Source organism: Argiope bruennichi, chromosome 2, assembly GCF_947563725.1.
Source record: "Argiope bruennichi chromosome 2, qqArgBrue1.1, whole genome shotgun sequence".
Lineage (NCBI taxonomy): Eukaryota > Metazoa > Arthropoda > Arachnida > Araneae > Araneidae > Argiope > Argiope bruennichi.
Genome location: NC_079152.1, coordinates 136,476,060 through 136,496,029, shown reverse-complemented (window position 1 = coordinate 136,496,029; position 19,970 = coordinate 136,476,060). Strand labels below are relative to the sequence as shown.

The following is a 19,970-nucleotide window of genomic DNA, read 5'->3' as shown; positions in this document are numbered from 1 at the left end:
CAGTTTGTAATGAACATTGAAATCAGCAGGCAGTAGCTCAATCTATAAAATGCAAATATTTTAGTATTTTTTCCGTGAAGGTGAAAAATGCGAGTTCAACTCTGGCGAAAATTCATAGTTTTTTTATACTTAATATTTTTTTTGATAATTATTTAATAAAAAGTAACTAAAATAAAATTTCTCTTTGTTGACCTAAGTAGGAATTGAATTAATTTATATTACTTGTTAAAACTAATCTTGGAGAGTATTTCATATATGTCATATTAATGACCATATTTCAATTTGTGCTTTGCTTGTTTGATTTTTGATAACTTTCAGCTGTTTAATCATTGTAGGTAAACCAATCTATTTCTTAATCTGTGAATATTATATATATATATATATATATATATATATATATATATATATATATATATAATAACACGATCCAAAGTGCCATTAAAAGTAATTACTTTCATACAAAGTAATGATGTTAGACAAAAAAGCAGAAAGTTTAAAACGTAAGGTACTTAAAACAGAAAAACCATAACAACACCAATTTTTTGCTTTCATAAAACTTACTCAAATTTATTTTGCTCAAAAAATACAGTAAAAATATCCATTTATTTATTTATTTTATTATTCATCACACATATAAACAATTCTTTCACAACACTTTTGAAACAATATTCTTTTAAATAACAAATAGAATCACATACCAAAAGTTTACTTGTTACAAATAAATATTGAAAATAAATAATGTAATTGCATTCTATTAAATCATATTCTTTGCATTTCATATATACAGGAAAATGTCATATTCTTAAACATCCCAACTTACTTCTTGAGCACCATTATTCATTGAAATCATTATAACTAAATCTCACCATGTTTGTGTAAAATTGCATTTTTTTGGAAATTATCCCTTTAAATCCAGACCGCCGTATAAATTCCCAATTGAAGCAGAACTTGGAAGCATTTTAAATAAGTTTCCTCCCTTCAAAAGATTCTGAAATGTTCTGGTTCATTTCATAAGCGCACTGCTTCGTTGTATAATGATAAAATTAATAAATAAATATCATTAAAGTTTCAAGCAGGGAACAGTGTTAAGCATAGTCTTAATTAGATACAAAAATCACTCTTGAAATCTTGGAAAACACTGTTCTCTTGATATACAACGATTAAATACACCTCGTCTTGTAATTTTGCTCTACCAATTTCATAACAACACGTTCCGTGCTTCGCTCCTCTTGTCCTTGAAGCAGTTGATATAATCTCAAAAGGTCTAATGTCATGTTTTGAGAAAAACATGAGCGGCCTTTTTTTTATATGTATTTAATTCAAAGCATATATACAGCTTAATAAACTTGAAAGAAAACTCATAATCGAAATTGTTAAATAAATAAAATAAATAGTAGTTCCAGTGCATGATAATGATTTGTTGTTGACAAGCATTTTAAGGGCAAGAAGATTAGCAAAGCTGAGCTGATTGAGCAAGTCGTAAAAACTGTAATGCTTTTTCTTTACGCTTACGCGTGTCAAAAACGTTTTGGTGTCCATTAAACTATTAACATCGCTTAGAGCAAGTTCATGGATTGGTCTTTAAGATAGATGCCCACAGGTTTACCATTGGACACAAACTTCAATGGCAGCCTTATCATCTTAGAATCGCCATGTGGAAAGTAATCTTGAAACTGAGGACGCTTTTTAGGAATTACGTGCATCACTCGATGAGGTTTTCCGTTGTTAAACAATTGCAAAGGCAGCTTGTAAATGCTTGATGGAGCTGTTTTGCCCATGGGAACTTGGGGGAAAAAGAATTCGTCGAAACTCTGCTCTGGTTGCGGTGCCGCAGCTATGTAGGGGCTGATGAAATGAATGGGTGAGCTTCCACCCACGAAACGACGTTCTGATCGAAAGTTTGGCATGAGGTGGGATTTGGCCATATTATAATGCTTTATTTTAAAAGCAGGTGCACAATCACAAGATCGGATGGTAATTAAGAAAGCCATCACCAATAATGCAGTTGTTTGCTGATAAAACCTAGAAAATAAAAATCATGCATTAATATTTATTTACAAAATAAAAAAAAATTTGGCCAGGAGATTCAAAATTAGATCTTTAGAGAATACAAAAGAATACTAATCAAACACACTCATGTTATAAGCAAAGTAGGATAAATTGTTGGATTTTTTTATACGGATTTTATCAAATATTTATTTCACATTTTTCCTGAATGCATTCAAATTTACTAGTTTAGGATGAAGCTATCAGGCTACAGACTGAATCAGCTCTATTCAGGTCTGATATAGTTAAGTCTAATAAAAGCTTTAAAAAAAACGTTAGAGTAAAAATTCTTTTAAATTAGTGAAATCTTGTAATATAGTCTTCTTTTTCTGAAATGATATGTATATTTGAGAACACAAATATATGTAGTACAAACCAATTTTTTTTAATTAAATTTTTTTTAAACAAAATGAAATTGCATGTTTTTGTTTAAAACATTTGTTGAGCATTCAATAGATTCCAATTGACAAAATATCACTAGAATCATTTGCACAAGATTCTATCTTTAATATTTGAGAGTTGTCTTTTATTAGCCAGTAATGAAAACATACATCTTCATTCACCTTAATAAATGAATAAAATTCTAAAGATAAGTTAAGAATGCTTCCATGATAATGGAGTTTTATACAGCAATCTTTATTCTTATTATTATTGCTGTTTTCAGTCCAGAACAGTTCAACTAATCTATATAGATTTAATGTCAATGCACTTTGACTTCATAACAAAAGGCACATCATTATTTTCCCGAACTTGCAAAACACAACAGCATCAAAAGGAACTGAAAACATTTCATCAAAAAGAAAATTCGCCTGAAATTGGTTTTTGGACTTGTATTCTTCAGACTATAATTTTAGGATTAAGCATTACTGATGATAAATCAAATATCGTTTTTATTTGTTGCCTTTTGTTAGCATCGGGCAATTTATTTAAACTTTGCAAAAGATAACAGAGTAATCACTCCTTCAGTCGAAGCACGTACATTAGTTAAAACTGATGAGCACAACTTTGATGCCATTTTGATGGGTAAGCAGTCATAAAAACATAAATAAAATGACTTTTGTAAAAATAAAAATTGAGTGCAGTCATCTTCCAGGATATGTTAAAAATAATAACTAAGTGAATTAAATGGTATAGTAGAGGAAGAGATGTGGAAAAAAGTGACCGATAATTTGATTCCATTGGGATATTTTTTTAACCCTGAGATTGATGTTCCACTTTTTTCCGAACATTCACACCCAAGAGTTAAGTTGTTCCGGGATAGGCGCTAAATTGCTTGCGGGAAAGGCTTCCAGAAACCGATGATTAGAATTCGTGCTCTTTTGTGGCGACTGGCATTGCGAAGCGGGATATTTTTCTGTTTGTGATTGATTTCGACTTCAAGATTGTGTCCTGTAACATTGCCAAAGAATATGTGGGAACTAGTAACTGAAAAAGGGACTGACGCGTCAGACAGCTTGAAAGCCATCACCAACTACATTAATTTCATGAGGACGGCCTTTTTTTTTAACTTCTTTTTTGGGTCCGACAAGTTATGGATGAGATTTTCTTCACCAACTGTCATGCTTATTTCTTAGAGGAGCTAATGGACAGATTTGAAATATTTTCTCTTGATAGAATATCAGAAAAGTTAGGTTCGTCTTATGACATTAGTTTATCAGATTCGGATTGATTTGAAACAGTAGCATGTTAATTATAATGAAAATGTAATGACTCTTTGTTTAACAGTAAATGTAGAAGATTCCTTTGATTGTATTTTTTATGCATGAATTAAGTTGAACATTATTTCATTTTAAATTTGTGAAAGTAAAGAAGCAAAATTTTATATTTTTTTATATTTTATATTTACATTATTTTATAAATGATTATACTTTTAAGTGTTTGGGGCATAATAGGAAATATTTATCGAAATTTTAAAATCTAAATTTGTTACTTTAATTCATTTTTTTTTCAAAATTTTAATATTAGAAATCTTATTATTAGCACTAATAGCTTTTACTGTAAAGTTTCCCATCATAATTTTTCTTTAAATTTTTATTTTAAGCATATCATATTATCAATTTTTGTTGTCCTACTCATGAAACCGGGACATAACACATATTGAATACGATGTATTTCGACAAATATTTTGAACGGTTTGTGTTATTCATGAATGAACACAATTATAGGAATAAAAGCAAATTCCATTTTTTTTTAAATGCTGAGGTGTTTTGTTTTTCCACACAGTTGAGTTTGAAGCAAATACCGTCACTGCTTCTCTGCAGGCCTAATTTTAGCAAATACAAGGACTGAACAAAAAAATATTTCCTCTTCACAACCAAATAGTAAATATAATTTGAGTTCTTTAAATTAAAATTATAGTAATAATTCCAATTTCTAAATTCTAAATATGCAGCGTTAAGAGTAAATTAAATTAGCAGCGAGTTAACAGTGGTTTACGGTTGATGGATGAGGGAACACACGGGCAACCAGATAATAAATATGATTTTAGCCTAGCTGCCGACTAAATTTGTAAAAAATTCAAAATCAATAAATTACAAAATGTAGAATAATATTAATACCTTGCCAATTATAACTGCTCAGGTTCTCATTTGTTTCATTACAATATTTATAAATATAATTTTTTAATTATAATAATATAATTTATAATCATAATTTTTTCGGAAGTACATTTTACTGACTGAAACAAAGTAAAATATTACTATCCACGTCATCTAAATCCTTTTGAAAGTAAAACTAAAAATAGAATTTTATGATAAATCAGAGAACTTTTTATTGAATAAGTTTTTGCATAAAGTATGAAAAATATTCTATTATCAATGCTGAACTATTCTATCTGCATTCATATTTTTAAAAAGAAACCTGTTTTGTTTCAGCAGAAAGGTTTTAGTATTCATTGATGTTTAACAACTTCCACTTCAATTTAAAGTTCAAATTTTGAAAGAACTGTGGGAAAATGACAAAGATGCGTGGTACAATAATTAGAGCAGTATAAAGCTTCTATAATATTATGAGCTATATGAATATCAAAATTTGAAGCTTCATTATTTTGCTGAAAACACTACTTAGGGACTAAATTATATAAATATTTAATTGAAAATTTAAGCTAGCATTAATCCTGACGAACTAACTGTTTGCTAAAGGGACTAGTAATGAATAGATGAATCATAATAAATAAGTTTAAAAAAAGTTTCTCAAAGTTGCTGAAATTGAAAATTAACTTCAAATAAATAATTAAAATGATGTTAAATTAAAAAAAAATTGAAATGTGAAGGGTTTAAACTGAAAAAATTCATAAAAAAAAAAAGGTCTCTTAGTGTAAATTGAACAGCCGTAAAATGTCTACACCATTACTAAATAAAATAGAAAAATGACTATGACGATTGGTTTCAGAAAAAGAACAGCCGTGAAAAGTATATGTATCTTTGTTATATCGTCTTTTATTACCTTAATATGACACTTTCACTTAATCATGGTTATAGAGAGAAATAATGCATTTTCTCTACTCTATGCTTAACCTTAATATTAAATGAAATGCTCTTGTTATATGTATTAGAAACATTACAATTTGTGAAGGCCTTACTTTAGATGTCAATGCAATGAGAGAATATCTGGAGTAAAATGGGATCTCACATTACTTATGCACGGAAGCAGTTCAATGGCATGTTAATAATGAATGCGATTAACAATTCATAAAAGCAATTGAAAAATGGCAAATGGTTTCATTTGCAATAATGATAGTCTCAAAATAGCTTGTAATTGGCGAAGTGTTATTATGTTTTTAACTTTCTTATAATTATCGCGTAGCGGAAGTATACATCAGCCTTCTCAAAAACAACCACATTGTTAAGCGGTATCCTTTTGGAAGGAAAAAAAATGTTCTCTTGTTTTGTATTTGCAGATGAAATAATTAAAATTTAGCAGTCTTTCAATAAATGTAAACTAGATATTTCATAGAAACATTATTTGCGCAGTCGTGAATATTTTTACTTGAATGCAGATATCAGCATTGCATTTGAAAGATTATCGTATTAGTTGAAGCACATTACATTTGACTATTAAAAAAAAAAAGGAAATATTTGCAAATTTCGCAATGACATGATCTCAGATTTTATGAGAATTCACAATGTATTATAAAATCTAATGAATAGCATCAGAGTTAGGGCTCATTTATAAATCATATACAAAAATCGATTATACTCTCAAATATTAAGAAGAAAAATTTTTAAGCACTTAGCAAAGATATCTAGAATTTCCCTTCAATAGCAGTTAATTGCCTCTCAGTTTTGAAAACAGGAAGTTCTTAAATAAACTTCTCTAAACAGAAAGCATAAACTTCTTAAATTAATATTTTAGAGATATGTTTACGAAAAAATTAATTCAGAAGTAGCAAAATTTTTCAGGTATTTATTGCTTGCTTTGTAGAATGGGTCACTTTAGCTTGTGTTGAAACTAAAAGCGAGGACTTCAATAGGTGTAAATTTCAGTGTCCATTTATTGAACAACATGTGATTTGGCTGTTCAGTTTCGTAATCCTTAAGATTAATAATTAATTAATTGAAATAGGGGTGATTTTTTAATATATCATGCTTTTGCGAATAATCACATATAAAAAATTTTACCCCGAAAAAATTCTTTCCCTTAGTTTAAAAATGTCAGATGTTTCCCTTTTTCGGAATCGATTTTGTGACAAAGAGCAATAACGTTATTCGATATGCTAAACATAATATAATTATATTGGATATTGGATTATTATATTATATTTGTAACTAAGTGGGAAAAAATAAATAGATCCCGGGCATCTATCTACATTTAAATTTTTAGAAGTATTCTTTTTAACATTTTTCTCTTTTTCTTTCTTTTTTTTTTCCTTGTCTAAACAGAAATATCCGATATTTCCCTTTTTTGCAAAAAGCGTTCATTATAATAGTACAGATTTCTAAGGAGCTTTATCCTCCGCGCATCTGTCTATGACTTCTTAATCCTTCCAATCAATTCTATTTTGTAGTAGTTACATGCCGTAACATTGCAACCTCACAATCGTTTTGCTAGCAAAAAAAAAAAAAAAAAAAAAAAAAATGTAATGAAAAGTAAGATATGATATTAATATATGTAATAACGACTTTTTGGTGTTAGTCATAGATATATCATTCTATCATCTATGGATGAAAAACGGGGGTATTTTCATCATGTACAAATTTTAACTCATAATTTTGTGCCCTATAAAACTATGAAATTTAACAAACATCAAATTTGAGTTTGACAAATTCTGAAAAAAATATCAGGTCCATATTTGTAGCATTGGAAATAAGTCGGGCATAAAGCGTTTTATAAAATTGTAATAGATTATCCTTTTATAGAGAGAAATCAAATTTTTATAATATTACTCTTTACTTGAAAAAAAAAAGAACTTCTTCATGGGAAATATATGTACAAAAGATTAGCCTTTATTGGTAGTAAAATGAGTGTTTGCCTTTAAAAATAAGGCTAACATTTAAAAATCTAGTGCATGATTTGTTGAGAAAATAACTGAAGGTAGATACAGTTTTCTATTCATTTTTCTAATCGGTTTAGTGCAGTTTTGATGAATGTAAGAATTTTTAATAAATGGGAATTTTTCTTTTGTCAAATTAATTTCAAGATTTTGTATTCCAAAGGGCCTTATATTTTTTAAAACAAGGAAAAGTAGTTAAAATATATGAAAAAAATAACTTACTATTCGGAACGCTGCCTCACAATTTCGTAAATAATAGCTTTTAAATTGTTTTATTCAGTTTTTATCATTATCATATACTAAAACTGTTTCTAACTTTCTTCATTCCTTCACTCCATAGACTTGCTGGAGGGTTGAACTGGATCGAATGCTTGCTTGCTGTTGGTAAATATTTGCATCTCTAATAATACAAAAGAAAGGTATCGACATTTTTATCATCTCTACAAACTTGGAGTGATGAAACAACTCTCAACTCCTTCACTCACAATATCAGAATTCTTCAAAATGCGATTGATAGTATAATAAAAAGTTTAAATTATAAGTTACGATTCTGCGCATCCACTTCAGCACATAAGAATATATTCGAAATCAAATTATATCAGCAATTATTGCAGCATTTTCTTTTCCTCTGTTCACTCGCTTCTTAGTTTGCTGTGTAAATTATTCAATGAAATCTTCCACAGTTCAACAGCAAAACTCATCAAAAGATTATTTTTATCGTCATGATCTGAACTGTTGTTTGTTTTTTAAACAACAGTTTATCTATGGATGCGCATCTCACAGTGATGTACAAAACTATCAACTTAGCTATCCATCCGTTGTAGTTTAATGTCGGAAGATATTATTAGATTCTAATGTCGTGAAACATTTAGACAAGTTCTTTCCGAATCCTTTCGTGCAATGACATCTTGAAATCCCCGCATCACGAAAAGTACAAGTCGATGATATCTGGTCACATGATCGGAAGCGCGAAGCGGTGGAACTATTGGCGCGTGCAATTCTCACTTAACTGTTGTTTATCTTATTTGTCTCCTTATAATATACAATCGAAGGTACTCAGACACAGTGGCGTCGTTAAAATGTTATCATCGAAATTCTTAAGTTGTCATCAGAATCAGAAACGGAAACATAAAGATTTGCACCTTTCTATGCACCTTAAACAGCGTTGAATTTTCAAAATAAAAATTTTGTACAATCAATTCATTCATTTCTGTTTAGTAAATAATTTAGAACGGACAAAATCCTGCATTAGATTTTGTGTTGATCCCAAATTTTTAAGAGTGCAAATATTTAATGGTAATTAATATTCATAGAATACTTTCTTCTTTACACTATTGAATTACACTTTTAGGTTATAGAATTTCAGAAAATGTGTTACGGTCACGGATAAAAATTCAATTTTGGGAAGTATTATTCAGAGAGAATTTAAAAGAAAGTATAATTAAAATATATATATATAATGAGCGTGGGTTTTCTTGTTCTTTCGCAACATCAATATAAAATTTTAAATAGTTTCATGAAATATTTCTTCTTCTTCCTTACATTATTTAACAGATCCGGACAAAAAAGTTTAAGCAAATAAGAGAATATTGGATTACAACTTTATATTTATCCCAATTAATGATCATTGTATAAGATAATTTATAAAACAATACCAAATTTTTAACGAGACCAAGTAGAGAGAAAATCTCGATTACTTTATAAGAGGTTACATACCTCCTTCGTTATTCTAACAAATCAATCCAAGGATCCGTGCCGATTTTTGTCGTCAATTCGGATTTTCTTAAAAACAAAGTGAGCAGTGGGATCGAATTGGAATAGACACTGCAAGAAACTTTTCTTTCATGACTGGAGAAGCAGTACTACATTATTTTCTATTTATGAGCAAACGTTTATAAAAATTCAAGAGCGTATATTTAGTTATTACTTCTTAAAATTATTTATATGATGTCAAACTATTCAAATTTGAGGATTGATACATTGATTGATTACAAAAACCTTTGCACGAAATCGTCCGATATGTCCGAGTGATCGGATCGCCGCAAATACGGTATTGTGACCAGTTACAAAAGAGTCATCGTCGACCGCATTTCCATTTTGTAGAAGGTATGCCCCGTCATGATAAATGTGACCTTTCTATTATTCATGGAAGCGAGATCCCGCTTACTTAATCGGTGATTTCCCCTTTCCATATTTGAGATGCTCTCCTTCCGTAAATGTTTATGCATTCATAAAGCAATAGTTTGGAGAAACTGTCAATTTTTTTTCACTGCTCTTAAAAAAATAGGAGCGTAATAACTGCCTATTAACGTAAAATGTCCAATGACGTGCATTTTTTTTTTCATCTCTCATTTAATCTACTCTAAGAAGCATAGGTATAACAATTCAAATAAAACAAAAGAATTCTTCGTGTTTGATATTTATTGGTGATCATAACGTATTTCTAAAACGTGAGTATTAAAACGCATTTTCCAGAATTTTATTTCATGAAATCTGTTAAAAATCGTAATAATCTGTATTAAAGAAATTTTAAAAAAATAGAAAAATTCATTTTGAGTTGACATCATATTTTTTCCTTACTAATTGAAGGAAGGAGTGCAATAAAACAATCTTTTTATATTGTACCTACATACGTTTTTTTTGTGAGTAAACTTATACGCAGAAGCATTTCTGGCAAAATGTGTCCACTTCACAATTTTGTAAGCCAAAGTAATAAGTGAAAAAATTTCAATGATCCGAATCAACCGTGCTATAAGAACTCTTATAGCATTGTTGATTTGTTTTTAATTATCGCGAATCCTTCAATAAGAGGCTCGGAATGAGTCCTTGGACATTAATTTAATTTTCATTTTAAAAAATTTACATTATATATATAAAAACCTCTTTATCAGAATGCTATATTTGGGGGATGGGGTTTGATACGAAAATGAAATGCTACGAGGTGATCTGCGCAGTGGAGCCACGATTTCTTTCAATTTGGCGAAAACTCTGATGAAATGACGTTGTCTTGTAATTTTTGCAACACATTTTAGCAGAAACCGTGTTATTCTTGTTGTTAGAGGATAAATTACTTTAAATCTATCTTTTAATGCTAGATATTTATTTTTGAGAAATTGTCAACAGGTTTGGTCCTCAGGCTAGTAGCCTAATTCCTAAAAACGTTTTATTTTGTAATTAAAAAATTATTATAACATATGATTCACACATTGCAGTAAAAATAAAACAATAGCAATTTAGAATAAATGAAGAAAATCTCTGTCTCTACTAATAATTAAGATGTGCGTGCGTGTGTGCATGAATTAGCGCTCTACAAGCCAGACTGTTTTACCTACATTTACCAAATTTAACTCATATACATCTTGGGGTATCGAAATGTGCCCTTCAGAGCAGTTTTTTTAAAATTTAATTAGAATTTTAATTAATTAAAAACTGACCTACATTTTAGCGTTTTTCCTTGATAATTTCCGAAAATATTATCGCAAAAAGGTAAATTTTACACAGTTTAAAAATTTATTTCTAATGATACTAATTTAATAATTGTTGACATTTTCCTAAAATTTCCACATTTTTTTTTAATATTTTTTGTCTACTTTTTAATAACAGCGTTACATTGTTGCTCTGAAATTTAAATTGTATTCATTGTTTCGTCAAATATTTAATCGCGTGATTTTCTTCTGCTATTGGAAAACTAATGAAGAAGTTTGTGCAGTTTACAAGACAAATACAAAAGTGGAGTTAAAAGATAGCTGGACTGGACGTTTATATTTTTAATGTGTTATAATGTCATGAGACTGGTCTGCATTAGAAGGTTCATGTGTACAATAAACAGAACGTAAGTAAAACTGTTGAAATAACGAGGCTTTAATGGGAGACAATTTTGTAGAATTATAGGCATGAAGTTAAATATAAACAATATTCCGGTAAGCTAGCAGATCGCCTGAGGCCCCTAGTGAACAATTAAGTGTCGAAAAAAGTATAACATAACTTCGAATTCCAAGGATACACATATGGTATAGCTCATTTTCAGAAATTTTTCAGTACCTCTGAATTGGAATTCTTTAAAATAAAACGAATTTCATTAATGTTTAGTTTATATTCAGTCAGAGATACTCTTTTCATTTGTCTAAACATGGGAAGCTAAAGTTGAAGATCAAAATAATATGCATTTCATCCAAGGAACATTCCCCACAAATTTGATTTAATGGCATTTCTTAGACATCCACTGAGATTTAAGTCGTTAATATCCGTGAGATAACTGCTCGACACACAAGACGTTTCAAACTTCAATGTCCGATTTTTTTCTCTATATATGTAGTAATCACCGAATCGAGAAGGTTAAAACTCAGAAATAATTGGTATTTTGACTGACCTCTAGGGGTGTTATTTACATCACTAAGTAGAAACCTTTTTCTCTCATGACTCATAAAAGATCCTTAACTCGGGATCTTGTGTAAATCTCCAAGTGGAAAAAAATAGACGCTGATGAATTTAATGCCATGGTTTTCTTGCTACTACTGTATGTAGTTTTATGTCATTAGTAGAAAACTTGATCTGTGAAGTTATGATATCATTATCATCCCAAACTAAGCCTTTCTTAGATAATATTAGACGAAGAATTTATTGAGGTGTTATTACATTTTACCTAAAATGAGTTCCATCTTTTTAAATTGCGGTGTCGCCATTTCATCTGAGTTGATTGACTGAGCGTAATACGTGCACTAATAAGACTCGGCATTTCCAGATATTAATTGTTTTGATAATTTAAAAAGTTTGCTTAAAAATATAATACATTATATTTAATGTTATATGAATATATTTTGTATTTAATTAAAAAATAATCAACCAAAGTAGAAGATTCAAATTAATTTTTTGAATGTCCTTTACAAAACATATTATTGCTCTTTATACTTAAAAGGAAACGTATTTAAATACTACATTTTTATAAAACTAGCATATCAAGATTTAAATTTTAATTAAAATATTAAAGTTTTAATTAAAATATATTCATTTTTTTTTCAAGCACAGACTCAATTCGCTTCTGTATTTCTTTCTTCTGCTTGTTCTATAGCATTTTTTTTAATGTGGGCACTAATTTTAAATAAGATTTTTTTTAAATTTACTTTTGAAAATATGCAGTGTATATTGCTGCTGTTTTAAAATTACTTTCATTCGATCCCAGACAAAATTCATTTCAATTAGTCCAATTCTTGGAAAAGTTAATCACGGCAAATTTTGCCGCAGTACCTCATCGGAAACTTTATTTCGTTTGAAACATCCTGCTATTGCTGCAAAAACATTTTCATGATATTTGTCCGTAGGTTTTACTCTCTGATTTCAATACTTCGAGGACAGATTTCACGCAAACTTTATTAATACGATATTATTTCGACGAATCATTATCGAAACGCCACATTCCTTTTAACTGCAAATAGATTACCGAATTATGACATCAATTTGTTTTTCTTTGTCCACTGAGGCGTTTTAACGAGTAGTTAACTGGAAAACTAAACCGCAGTTACTAAGTGGCGTGATCAACCGGGCATATCGTATTTTCATTTCGAAAGCTAGCTTCGGCATTTCTTCTCATGACACGATTGCTTCATTTCAAGCGCTCTCTAACAGATGCAGGTCATGGAATGCTAAGGAAAATTTGCATTTTATCACCAGGAAATTTAAATTTACATCCTATCTTTCCTTATTCATATGCTGTAAAATAAATACTTACCCTGGTATTTTTAATAATTATTAAATATTTTGGTCCTAAATTTCCATAAAATAATAAATTTTTAAAAAATGTAAATAAATTTATAATTTTTTAGCAGTGAAAGAAATTTTTTCTGTTAATTTTTCAAATGCATTGAAATTTGAATATATTTGATATTCCGTGCATTAAAATTTGAGAGTTTTTATTTGAGATATCAGTTAAAAGTATTTATTTTAATAAAAATCCAACAATTAATAATAAATCAAAAATCAAGATATCAGATAATATTTTAGCAATACATGTTCATAACAAATGCTTAAAAAATGCATAATAATAGACAAATTAAATTTTACAGGCTCTCAAGATTTTATTTAAAGTAAATAAATAAACATTTCAGAAAATTAATTAAAATGTAGGAAGTTATAAAGATTAACATAAATTATATTTCAGCAATCTGTTTGAATTAGCTTATATAATAATTCAATGTTTGGAACTACAACTCCTTATGATATATATATATATATATATATATATATATATATATATATATATATATATATATATATATATATATATATATATATATATATATATATATATTCAGCATAAAGAAGGAAGATAAGCTGCGGGTAAGTGAATAATTCTCTTTACTATTATTAATTTGACTATATTTAAAAATAGAATGATCAATTCGTGAATTCAAGAATTATACTTAAGTTTTCTACATATTCCTTTTCGAAATCAATTAATTTCATTTATTTATAAAAAGGCTGTATATAAAGCTATTTAAGCTATTATATAAAAGCTTATATTTATAAAAGCTATTTATATATAATTAAGGAACAAAAGAAAGCTGATTCTAGAAAAGAATACTAGCTCTTCGACATCCTTAAAATAGGTTCTTTAATGTCATCTTAATCAAAAGATACCATGTCAGCTTTTCTTTTTTATTAAAAAAAAAAGACTATAGTTCGGTCTCATCAATCTTCAGGTTGCGCCTTTAATCGCTTATTAAAGACTGTCTCTTTTCCACAATCACCAATATACCGCAAAACTTCAGATTTCACACAGCGAGAGGCGTTTCCAACAAGGTTCAGCGGACGCCACAGGAAATACCGCAGCTCATTCCACACAGAATAGGTGACTGTGCCCCACGACTTCTTAAATACCCTTCAATTAGAAGCAGACGGACAGAGAAAATGGGCCCCTTAAGGCACCGAGACCCTCGATTTCCCCCTCAGTGGAATCTGTTAAAGATGTAACGCCATCCATTGACGTGCAGGATTACTGGCACCAAGTCTCTACATGTAATGAGGGACATGTGCAATTGCCGACCGAATTGTAAATTTGTGAAATATTTCTTTTACTTGACCATCACTTTAATGAAATTCCTTTTCTAAAATTTTCTAAAACGTTCTATTTTCGGTGTGTTTCGACATTTTATTCGACTGAATAAAATGCCAATTATGTATACTAAAAGATAAAGCATCATAAAGTTGATATTTCATTAAAGCAAAATATTCCTTATATTAAAAATGCATATATTAAGAGAAACATCACAAAAATTTAAAAAATAATTAGTTGACTAATTAAAAAACATCCTATAACACACCCTAACGCAGAATTTTCGTACAAATGACATCTTTTGGAATTCTCACATATTTCTAACTCGAAGGCTATTTTAGAGAATAGAATTTTAAGCATTTAAAAGAAACCAACAAGAATATTTAAATTAAAATTAATTTTGTGGTTTAATATTAAATCTTTTCCATCTGCCAGTGCTGGTAACAAATGTAATTTAGATTTTTTTTAAAGTCTGTTAAACGTTTTGTTTATAAGTTTGGAGAATGAGACATTTATTTTTATTATTATTTTGTCCAGATGACAAAATAAAATAAAAGTAAGCCTTATGTAAAACAAATAATAACAAGTAAGTTTGTGCTAGCTATTGAAGATTATATATACATGAATAATATACAAAATGTGGGTAAAATCTCGATTCTTTGCTTCTTCTATTCATTCCCAATGTTATCTTCGTCGATTTCTTAAATTCGATATACACAGGTGTCTCATTTTTCCTGTAAACAACGCTGATTTTCATTTCAGTAGTGTTTCAAGCAACTCTAAAAGTAAATCACAGGGAATGGCAACATTATGTTCATTTATTCGGAAAACAAGACAGATTGACATTCTGCGAATGTCCGTTCAAAATGTCTCAAAAATCTTCTTTGGTGAGAAAACTTCAAAAACCATATGTCAAATGACATCTTTCTAGCTGAATAGATTTTTTTTTTTTTTTTTTGGAATACAGTATTCGCAAAACGATTTACTGACATTATTCTAAAATGTGTTCTTAGGACTCAAGGAAGTCTGACACGTGGAAATTCCACAAAATCTGAAATTCAAATTTTTTGGCGATTACTTACATTTTCTCTTTGTATTCTTCGTATACAAAAAAATGAAAACAATATCATGCGGAAAGGTATGACGTAAATGACCACTAGATTTAATCAGAGAGAAATTCGGTGATTAGGAAATGAGCTTCAAACAATCATGAAAGCCGTTAAGCCGTTTGAGTGATTAGTAGTTCAATCCGTTCGAAATAATGCATCCTATCGATTTGTTCATCATCATATATATATATAAACTCTTAATTATAAAAACAAATAAAATAACAAACGAAACATATTTAATCATTTAATTTTTCTTCGTGTCCCTTTCAAAAGCACTGCACGGCCTGGCGATGTATGTTTAAAGTGTTTTTGCATGCTTTTAAATAGAAAATGAGGATAATGCAATCTTTTACACTCTTTTATAAATATTATCCTTTACGCATTACTCTATAAAAAAAGATATTATCAAATTTTATATATGCTTAAGTTTTTATAAATTTATACTGAATGAAAGCAAGCATTAAATCAAACGCTTTTTTGTCATTGCCATAAATTAAATATGCTTTGCCAAACAATAAAGAGCAAAAATAGCGACAACCATTTGGGTTTGCGAGAAGAAAATGATGCAAATGAGGACAGATATTTCGATCGCTGAAGTTCGCTGTGCACTCATCACTGTATATCTTTAATAACTCACTTTGCGAAGTGTTCGATGCCGCGTGAATTCCCTCGTCTCATAGTCACCGGCAACCTGCATCAGCCTTGCCCTGAGCGATGTCCTTAACACCGACCTTGGAGAGGTCGAATCCAGCAACACGATTCCATCTCTTGATTTTTGCTCACGATGGAGCAGAGTGTAAGCGGTTCACTTGTTTTAATAGTGCCAGTCATGCGTAAGGAGAGCCTCTAACGGCTTGTTACTGCTGCCATTACACGCTTGCAAATGGTTCGATTGAGCTACATTTGCAATACGAATTTAATCCAGACTAGAATTCATAATGATTTCGAGTTTTAGTGGCCATGTTTTCTTCGAAAAACGATTCATAATCCGCTATAACAATTGTATAATTAGAATGAAATCACTGTATATATGTACATCTGTTAAGCAAAATTGTATTTTCTTTTTTTTTTTAATTTTCAAACCAAGCATGTGATTTTCCACTTAGTGTGAAGTAAGAAGAGCTTCATTTGCTGGCATGTTTGACGAAATTTTACTTGGAATACCGGAGGTGACCTTTGCTTTTTGAAGATCGGCGGATAATTGAATGCATTTGTTGTGAAAGTGTTATTTATTTATTTATTCTTGTCATTTATAGGCTAACTCAAAATAGCAGCCAGAGGAGCTCGGATTTCCGATTCAACAGCGGGGTAGGGAAGGAGGGTTGGATTAAGATACTTGACAGTTTAGGCAGAAAAATCTTGGAAAAATTTGCACCAACCAGATTTATTTCATAAATAAGTTTAAAGCATTTATTCATTATCGCTATCTACTTTATTGTATTAGTGATACTTCTCAAATTGGAGGCATTTATGCGAGTTAAGAAAGATGGGGTTTACCTTGGTTCCATTTGGGAAAATGTATGACATATAATTTAAGAATGTAGTTTATTCTTTCAATTAAATGAGTAAATATGAGGGGTAATAAAATTCCAGCATGACAGCGAAATGATTTAACGACGAGCAGTTGAAAGCTCTGGTGAGACAAATAAGAATCTAAACTACAGAAAAATCTCAAAAATGAACAGAATTGCTTCCATTGTGATATTATTCTTTTGTTGATATACATAACAAATATATTTGTAATTGATATATCATAAATATTACTGACTTTCAAATGAGAAAAAAATTGAAAGATTTTAATGATTCCAAAAAAAATGAAGGGAAAGAGAACAGAATGAAGCAAACCATTCCGTGCGTATCACTTGGTATTGCCATTACTCTTACAAGCAGAATAGTGCAAAGGTTTTAGCAAGAATATGATACGATATGCTTTTAGCATTCATTTTAATCTACAAGTATTTTCAAATATGGACAGACTGTTCTCTATTCAGTGGAATACTTATTTAACGGAATTTCATAGTATAACTGCTTTCAATTTTGAGTATAAGTTTCTTTTCAAGAACAACAATAAAAGAAGTGAAATAAATATTTATGTCGAACATAACGATGTAAAGAATGCCGACATTCTTTTTAAAGATCCCCTCCCCCTCCCTCCCAAGACTAAATACCAATAAAATTTCATGGATCATGCGAATGAAGATTCCTTAAGTATTAGGAATCTTTGCATAATTGATACGCAAATTTGGCGCTACAGATGAATTTGATGAGGCTTTTTTAGCAAATGAGAAACCTTCCCAGAATAAGCAAATACAAATTATAATCATTATTTATACTTCAGACTATTAGAATTCGCTAGAAATTTGAAACATTATCTATTTGGTAATCTAGAAAATTAATTATGCAAGCGAATCATGTTTCAGATTATTTTTTTGATGAGTCTGAGATTTATTTTTTTTAATTCTGAATCTGCTTCTGTTATCTGTAATTATTCATTTCTTTCATTTTAGTAAAATGAATTTTCTTCTAACAAATTTCATTGGCTAACTATGGTCGTCCTTTTAAAATTATCAAACACCGAAAGTAGACAGAAATATCTTCAGATGATTTTCTTATTCTCTTCGCTTTTTTTTTTTTTTTGACGAAAAATAATGATGAAAAAGTATATACAAAAGTAACAGAGAAGTCTTCAATAATATAGCTATTTCTTTTCAAATTCATAACTGTTATATTGCTTTAAAAATTTTGAAACAGTGAATGAATAGAATAAAGAAAATGCAATAAATCGATTAGAAATACTTTTATGAAACTTCTGGCGAAAACTATTATAAGTAGAGAAATATTTTTGTCTCTTTTGAAAAAAAAAGTCTCTTAACACAACAAAGCAAGAAATTTTAAATGTTTATTAAAATTATATTAATTGCGATTTCAAAAAGTAAGCGAAATCTGTAAATTGATTTAAATGGATTTCAGAGCACTCAAACTGAAGTCTGAATTTTTTTAACGCAAAATAATATTAAAAACTATTACGTACAATCAACGCAGTTTTTAATTTACAAATATCTATAAAAATCGAATGACACTTTATTCGATTTTTGTGCACTTCGTTTTTGAATTGATAATGATTAATTTATTTTAATTTTGATTTTGGAATTAAAATCCTAAGTAAATAAAAATATGCTTTTAAACTATAAGATAAATAAACATTTTTAATAGCAACATTCTTACAAATTATACATGATTAACTATTACCTTCTATACCATGACATTGCTATGCAATAATTTTATTATTACCCCTTTATTAATCATTATATACTGTCCTTTAACATGCAATTGCAGTTTCTCTCTAACTCTCAACTCCTTTGGAGAGAAAAAAAATTGCTTACTTTCACCAAACAATCCATTTGTCAAAATTGAGTAGAAAATTACTTTAACTAAAGAGCCACAGAAATTCTTATATTTATCTCCATCCGAAATTAAACGTAAATACTGAGAACTGGTGGTAGAAAACGACATTCCTCCTCGGATATTCATTCCTTTATATGATGATATATGTCAAGTTCAGATGTCGACATACGTTTTCAGACATCGCTGAATCATTATGCTAAATTAGTTGCATTACTCTTACAGATTATCATAAGAACGCTAATAAAAAAAAAATATCGAGACTGAAAAGAATTTAGACTAAGAATTCTGTCAAATGTAATCATGCATTCATTCCAGAACGAAAGCAGCGTAATTTTCATGTCAAGACAGTTCGCAATGGGCAATGTGCTACTGGGTGAAAAGTTGTAACTGGGAATAACAAAGAAGACTTTTAATGGCAGTCTTTTTAAGCAGCGTGAAAGAAATGGTCTTTTATTTTAGAATACGTCGAGGCCACGTCAAAAAAAGATGAAAGAATGAGCATGTCGTACTAATTACCTGACAACTAATATGGAAATATCGCGACACCAGAGTGATAAAATTGACTCATTTTTATTTCTACTTTAACATAATGGGGCCCATGAAATTATTTGCCCTATAATTATTCTACATTTTTTAAGGAAACAACAATTTCAATTATTTGTTTATCGCTTAACATTATCGAACATTCAACCTCGAATAGCATATGACAATATTTATTGCAGATTAAACGTATATTGTTATATTATCAATTTCAAAAAAAAAAATTTAATTTTTTTTCTGGCAGTATAAGAATATTTATTAGCATTTTATTCTGCTTAAAAATAATGCTTAATATCTAGCTGATATATCAGATTTCACGCTTGTTTAACAC

General features: G+C 29.3%; 1 protein-coding gene across 1 annotated transcript in view; it reads right to left on the bottom strand.

Annotated features, from left to right (window-relative positions):
- Positions 1–620: 620 nt before the first annotated feature.
- The window catches only part of LOC129961559 (uncharacterized), a 28,683-nt gene continuing 9,333 nt past the window's right edge, over positions 621–19,970 (bottom strand). The window contains exon 2 of the mRNA XM_056075048.1: positions 621–2,022. Within this exon, the coding sequence (XP_055931023.1) occupies positions 1,557–2,022 (466 nt within the window). The 3' untranslated portion in view covers positions 621–1,556. The remainder of the gene's footprint in view (positions 2,023–19,970) is intronic.